The sequence below is a fragment of the Cynoglossus semilaevis genome, chromosome 4, assembly GCF_000523025.1.
Source record: "Cynoglossus semilaevis isolate Cse_v1.0 chromosome 4, Cse_v1.0, whole genome shotgun sequence".
In the NCBI taxonomy this organism is placed as follows: domain Eukaryota; kingdom Metazoa; phylum Chordata; class Actinopteri; order Pleuronectiformes; family Cynoglossidae; genus Cynoglossus; species Cynoglossus semilaevis.
The window spans coordinates 14,292,901-14,300,393 of NC_024310.1; the positions used below are offsets into that span (position 1 = coordinate 14,292,901).

The window sequence follows — 7,493 nt, forward strand, 5'->3', positions numbered from 1 at the left end:
TAACCACATTGTTTCATGATGGGACAAACAACTTTTTGTCTTATTTCCAGCTCATTCTTGGATTTGGTTCTAATCTTATTTTTCTTGACATTTTCCTTGAAGCCATGCTTACTGCTGACGCCCACTGTGTAAATGTGTGAGTGTACAGAAGTCAACACTGCCAGACATCTCCACTCTTCTAAACATCCAAGCACAAACTTTATTGACAGAGTGACAGGAGTAGAACTTTAGTGATTTTCCTTTTTTCAGTAAATGTGTCAGACAGAAGTGAATAAAAGGAATTTTTTTACATTCAACATATTTTCCCGTTGTCACACAATATGAGCGTGTCCTCAGGTAAAACATGACCTTTTGATCAAAGGACGGTGCCTGGAAATCCTCACGGTGACGCTCGACGAGGAACAAACCCAATCCAGAAACAGCTGACTGGAGAAGAGGTCAAACAACGCCACTATCATGTGACAGGAAACCATGTGTTTTCGAATCCTCTTACTTAAACGTGAATGATGTGGTGAATGACAAGGTGAACGACGGGGTGAAGCACATGGTGAACAACAGGGTGAATGAAATGGTGAATGACGTGTTGACTAGCAGGTCCGTTTGGTAAATTCTCTAAATTCTGTTTTTCTACTTATCTTTAGAAATACTACTGTGTGAAAAAAATACAAATACATTTCTCGAGGCCAGAAAGAAACTCTTCATTTATATATTACTGTAGGGACTAAAGTCAATGCAAGGCACCAGAGAGAGAGGGGTGGGGTGTAAAAAAAGAAGTCAGTAAAGGTAAGGGACCCCTCTGATTGGCTGCTCACAGAGGGCGGAGCTACAGGGTGCAATGACAGCGAATCCCAGAATATTGGCAAGTCTTTTTTTTCTTTCATTTTCTTTTGGAGAGCTGGGGGTGGGGAGGTGTCCAGGTCAGATGGGCTCTGGTTTGAGCTTCTCACCTAGGAAGTCACCAACAAACTGCTCCACCACGGCCGGCGTGATCTCCTCCACATCGCGCACGTACTTGGCACGAGCCGACATGTCCAGAATGGTGAGCAGTGGCGCTGCCTCTGGCAGGTTGGTGTAATCTCTCAGAGAGTCGCTCATGTCATCCTGCAGAAAGGAAAAATATAAACAATTAGCTAACAGTTTAGGCTTACATTGAACTACTTTGGCTATATGAGGGCTAACTGCCTGGGCTAATATTTGGACTAAACTCTACTGGTTATTTCCCTTCTTTGATCTCTTTAGTACATTATAGGCTAATTATAATTTACCATTGTATTTTGTATAGCTATTCTTCCAGTTAAGGCTAATCAGTCAGATGATTTGTATTTAAAATTCAGTCCTATTTTCTTTATTTTGTGGATTTTCATACACACTCAGGAGAACAATTTGGAAAATAGACTGCAGGGGGCGCCGTGGCTAGTGATAATAAAGCCAGAAAGTGAGAGTTGCTGCTGGTGACTCCAGATGAAATCCAGAATCTTTGGGTCTTCTCAGCTGCATTATATTTAGTGTTGTGAAACTGATCTCTGATCCCGCAGAGACAGTTTCTTCAAATCAAATCCAACTTTGAATCTAATTTAGTTAAAAAAAACACTCCAATACAAATAGTACCACCAACAGACTGTTCTCTCAGTTCCAGCCGTCTGAGCAACATTAAATACAACATCAAACTCTTACACTGGTCAGATAAGATCAGTGAATAAAGAGGAGAATTTATTACTATTTATCAGACAAAAACACTGTATCGAACGACGATTCTTCCATGTACCAATTGATGGAGCCCAATTGCAACCAAGTGCACACTTACCTTAGTTTGGGAACCACTGCTTTAATGGATATAATGAAAACATAGTTTAAATTTTGAGACCTGGAAAATGTTGCAAAACACATTTTCTCCTCAGGCTCAGGTCAGTTGTCATCAGCCCAGACAAGGTCACCTGGGTCACGGTGATCCAAAAGACATCATCACTAAAACAATATCTCACCTCTCCAGCCACAAAGAAGAGCAGCGGCGTCTCCTCCTCTTTGGCTTTGTATTTTGCCAAGAGCTTTTCTGCAATTGGTCGAATCAGCTCCTTGGCTGGTTCCAGTTCTCCCTCCTCCTCAGCATCTGAACCAATCAGTGTGGAGACAATGATAAGATGTGAGCTAAAATCTCTTTTTTGTTTATAGACTTTGGTCTCAGCTAAAATCAATAATTTTCTCTAATTTATTTTTGAAAATAATAAACCAAACTGTAGATGAAGCCTCTGTTATGCCATAGAGCTTTGAGCTCGATGTGTATTCATAACTGATGGACGTCAGGATGAAGGTGAACAGAAATCTAAACTATGAGACAGGGTTCTCCTTCATCCAGGTTCTGCATCACAGGCTGACCTGGATGAAGGATAACCTTCAGACACAGAGATAACACTGGAGACTTGGACGTCAAATCCCAGTGCCTCACCCCTCCACTCACCCACAAACAGGACGAGACAGGGCCCCTCGTGCAGCTGCACAGCGTTGGACTCGCTGAGCTCCATAACTGGTCGGGGATGCCAGGGAAAGTGGTGACACTCCGGGTCGTTCAGAACCTCAACCCGGCCCTGCCGCGTGATCACATGACCCTCCGTGTCCAAGAGGATCAGTGTGGGGATGCCTGGAAAAAAGCAGGAGGGGGTGAGGAGCAGTAGGAAAAGGTGGAGCAGAAAGTAGAGCAGGAAGAGAGGAGCTGCTGCAGACACTTAGCAGCATTTAGCCTGTTAGCATGTTTCAGCCATGTGCTACTAGAGAGAAGGTAGAACCGTGCTGATGAGGTTGAACATTAGAAGACCGGTTTAACAAAACACCCAAGGGCAACAATTTGATTCACTGTTAATGAAAACAGGAAGAGGCGGAGCCAGCGACACACCTTGTATTCCGTAGAGTCTGTTGAGTCGTGATCTGCGGGCTTCATCTGAATATGGAACAGCCAACCACGGCATCTCACTGAAGTACTGTTTAAAAGAGTCCTCCGACCTGCAGGGCAGGAAAACAGTAAGACCATCGGGATTACAAGTGTGAGGTGGAGCCCTCTGATGGGCTATTACAGTACTGCAAAAAAGGTAGACTAAGAATCAAATTGATAAAAAGAGGAGTGCAACAACGTTGTGAGTTATTGTTGTCGGTGATGTGTGTGTATATTTGTGTATGTGTGTGTGAGTGAGTCATTAAAGAAGTGCAGTTCTGAATCAGTGCCTGTCATCACCTGTCAGCGCTGACAAATACAATCTCAAATTTCTGTCCCGACTCTTTCACAGTTCGATATGATTCCACCAAGACCCTGGTCAAACTGCGACACGGAGGACACTGACAGAGACAATGACAGACAGTCAATATATATATTATGATATAATATGCAGCGCCCCCTTCTGCTCACTCTGCTTCTTTGCACAAACAGAAAGTACAGAAGCATGAACTAGGGTCCATCTCCGTTCTTCACTCACCCAGTGAGCTGAGAAGTACACCCCCACGTAGTGTCCCTCCAGGGAGCTGCTGTCTGTGGTCTGTCTGTTGTTCCTGAGCAGGGGCCCAGTCACCACCTCTGCAAACGGCTTCGGCCCCCATGGAAACTCCAGACCTGGAGGAGAGAGGGAGAGTGGATAATAAAGACAACAGTCGATCACCTGGACCTGTACAGGTACTGATGGTGTACTGTGGTACTGTGCTATGCTGCAACAGTAGGTCTTTTTATATACTGCTACACACAACAGCATTTCTCCTGTGCCTGTAATCGTCTATGACACATGGCAGCAGCAGAGCAGGTGTTTGATCAACAACCCTGTCGTTCATGGGCTTCAAACGTCTACACCACTTATGAAACTAAGAACACACACCTACAGGTGTGATGTTCTCCTCTAGTGACTGGGCTCAGTGTGGTGCTGTGGCTCAAGTGGTGTTTACACAGTGACAGTACGACTACGGTACACATCCTAGACCTATAGTGCCGTTTCAGACTTGTGTTTAGACGAATCCGGAGTTTTGAGGTTGTGAAAACTCTGGCACTGCAGGTTAGCTACGTAACCTTTCAAGCCAGTCAGCCCCGCCTCTCTGTAACCTCTCACCTCTGCTCAACACCACACAATAAAAGAATGGTGTGAAAGCAGCTCCGTTTAAACGCTGAATTTTCTTGAATCAGGTCTGTGTGAACGCTCTGCTGTGGCTCAGTGCAGGACTGTAAACACAGGCTCAGCAGAAAAGATAAAACAGCCATACTTGTCCTCCACCCATAAACACTTGGAGGGTGGAGGACAGCCTCCGCTGCCTCTGCCTTTCAGCGTTTATGAAAGGACTTGGACTTGAGTGATAGTGGAACAGCCTGGAGCCTTAGCCATGGAGTGCACTTTAACAGTCAGTTCAACAAAAGAGCACTGCACCAGTGTCACCGCTGACTCACAGAAGGAACCGACCTCACACTGTGTTATTCACGAGAATAAAGCCACCTCCACTCTGCCCCACTGCACCTCCACTCATTCTTCAGACAGAAAGTGAAAAATGGAAATACAGCAAATGAAAAAGACTGTTGTGTTTCTCAGTCTGAATCCTCTGTCTCTACTTGAGGTTTTCATGATGGTTTTCTCCAGTCCTGCCTGGACTCTGTCTCCTCTGGCTGCTGCCACTACTGTGGTCTGAGGGCAGATGTGGACAGAATGGAAGCACAGAGTTTCCCCCACTCATTATTAACCAGCTTAGTGGATAATAGTTACTGCACAACTGTGTGTTTTTTGTGTACACTTTATATGTTTTATTATTTTATGTTATATTTACTATACACACACACACACATATGTACAGTACATATATACACATATATGTATATAATCTATATATATTTCTGTGTATATATACTGTATATGTATAAACACACACAGATATATGTATACATATACTGTACACATGTATATACAGTATATCAGCAAATGGTGTGTCACTACCTCAAAGCAACAACTTGACTGATGATTTTCCACAGGCAAAAAACTATTAGCAGGATGTGTGTATGTATGAAGACTAACCTGTTATTACAGTCTATCACTGGGTTATTATTACAGGTTGTTATTCATTTATGTTGATGTTGCTTCAGGGGAAATTCCTTCTCCTTAGGCTGCTGTTTGTCTTAAGGTGGAGCTGCAGGTGTTGGAGGCTGAAGTCAAATCAGAACTATTGAATGAGGCTGTGTTTGAATCCTGCTGCTGAGTATTCAGATGACTCCAAAACCACTGCTCTCTACAGCCTCTAACATGAACCTGTTACTTGTTTATTCAGTTATCTGATCCAATATCTGAGGAAATGATGATTGTAACAGGACATGGAGCATGTCCCTGAAACTGACTGGGGGTTTCAAGATGTAAAAAGGAGGGACAAGTGCAATGAAGTGTAGCCCTGGGGGTGTAGAAAGTAAACAAGGGCGTGGTCTTACCTTTGGGGTCATCTCTGACTACCAGCAGACCGTTCCGACAGACCACCTTTCCAGACGCTGCGTCCACAAACACCAGGGATGGAATACTGGTGATCTTATACTTGTTCCACAGTTTCATCTGCACATGTTGGGGAGGGGCATGGGGGGGAGGGGGGGAGGGTGAAAGGGAGGGTTGAGAGTTGATGATTAAAACAAATGAAGGACAGATGCATGGACTGTTCCGCTGTCGTCACAGAGATCCTGTTGTTTTTTTATTCTGTCATGTTTCTGACCACTCTGCTGATACAAACCCAGACGGATCAATAAAATCTTCTTTAACCTGTAAAGAAAGAAGAGTCCAGAATCTTGTAGCTGTCTGGACAGAAGCTCACTGAGCAGATCAGACAAATCCAACTGAATCAGCCCCACTCTGGGGTCTCTGGTTAGACTTGGATCTGGATTAGGGTCCAGAAGGAGAACAGATCAGGTCTCAGTGGGGTTTTTTAGATCAGTCTGCAAGAACAGGAAAATGTAACCAGACATCACTGGTTGGAGGAGGAGCCTGGTCTTCCCAGCTGACAGGCTGACTGTCAGGATCCATTCACAACAGCAGCTCTGGTGGTTGTCTGTGTGAGCTGCACTTATTTTAGGTATTTAAATTAGGCATTTCAGGAAACACTCAAGGTCCTGAACCTGATGGCTGCGCAGCACATTTGAGTCTCAGTCAGTGGGTGTCAGGTCCAGATGGTGCCGTCTGTACTGCAGTGGAGACGTCACCCTGCTGAGAGAAGCAGAGCAGAACAAACGACCTCACTCAACAGCCCACTCCAGTCTGGACTCAGAGCCCAGCTCTGCTCTCAGATCTGTTTTCACTGAGCCCTTCAGCCCTGGTGTGTCGGCAGTCCGGTGGTGTCCGGTGCTGTGGGTGAGGGTGGGGGTCACCCAGCAGCTCAGGATCATGATCACAAGAGAGAGAGAGAGACCGCAGCCTTGAAGTGGACTCTTGACAACAGAACACAGGGTCAAGAACCATTTTTATGGTACTCCTGTGAACTGACTTATGTTTGAACAGTGTTGACGTCTCAGCGATAACTGTCTCTGAAATGTCAACACTGAGACTGAGATGTCCACACCGAGACGTCCACACTGAGACATCAACACTGAGACGCCCACACTGAGACATCAACACGGAGACGTCCACACTGAGTCGTCCACACTGAGACATCAACACTGAGACGACCACACTGAGACGTCCAAACTGAGATGTCCACACTGAGCCGTCCACACTGAGACGTCCAAACTGAGATGTCCACACCGAGACGTCCACACTGAGTCGTCCACACTGAGACATCAACACTGAGACGCCCACACTGAGATGTCCACACTGAGCCGTCCACACTGAGACATCAACACTGAGACGCCCACACTGAGACATCAACACGGAGACGTCCACACTGAGACATCAACACTGAGACGCCCACACTGAGACATCAACACTGAGACGCCCACACTGAGACATCAACACTGAGATGTCCACACCGAGACGTCCACACTGAGACATCAACACTGTTTAAACTGTCCTCAAATCAGTGGTCGTAGGTCCTGTCTCTGTAGAACCAAAAGTTCCAACAGTAACTTGACCATTTGTGTCTGTAACAGCTGATGTACCTGCTCTGACCTTGTGACTCGTGGAAGTCTAACAGCTACGGATGGTCTGAGGGTCAAAAACACCCTTGTGTTGATCCTACTCAGTGTGTGTGGATCCTGCTGACAGACTGGAGAAATGTTTTCTTTGTCAGGGGTGTGGGGGTAGGAGGAGGGTAAATAGTAACACCAGTAACCAGGCTTCTTTATACTCCCATCCTTCCCTGACCATGTCAACGTGGAAGGAGGTTTTTATCCATCTGTCCATCTGACTGAGTACCAAACAAAACAAAACCAGGCCAGACCACGTAACACTCCTAAACCAGAGGAACGGTACTACAGACTGTTTGGTACAAAAACAGTGACAGAAACATTTGGTCAATACAGGAGAGAGAAAAATTGTATTATTTATTTATATATATATATATATATATATATA

The 7,493-nt window shown here is 45.2% G+C and overlaps 1 protein-coding gene across 2 annotated transcripts in view; it reads right to left on the reverse strand.

The window, feature by feature from the left end:
- Positions 1-174: 174 nt before the first annotated feature.
- The window catches only part of nxn (nucleoredoxin), a 21,931-nt gene continuing 14,612 nt past the window's right edge, over positions 175-7,493 (reverse strand). For both annotated transcript variants that reach the window (XM_025054937.1, XM_008309472.3), the window contains exons 2-8: positions 5,432-5,549; positions 3,462-3,595; positions 3,224-3,324; positions 2,888-2,994; positions 2,456-2,635; positions 1,983-2,107; positions 175-1,101 (exon numbers count right to left, since the gene is read on the reverse strand). In XM_025054937.1, the coding sequence (XP_024910705.1) occupies positions 919-1,101; positions 1,983-2,107; positions 2,456-2,635; positions 2,888-2,994; positions 3,224-3,324; positions 3,462-3,595; positions 5,432-5,549 (948 nt within the window). In that variant the 3' untranslated portion in view covers positions 175-918. The remainder of the gene's footprint in view (positions 1,102-1,982; positions 2,108-2,455; positions 2,636-2,887; positions 2,995-3,223; positions 3,325-3,461; positions 3,596-5,431; positions 5,550-7,493) is intronic.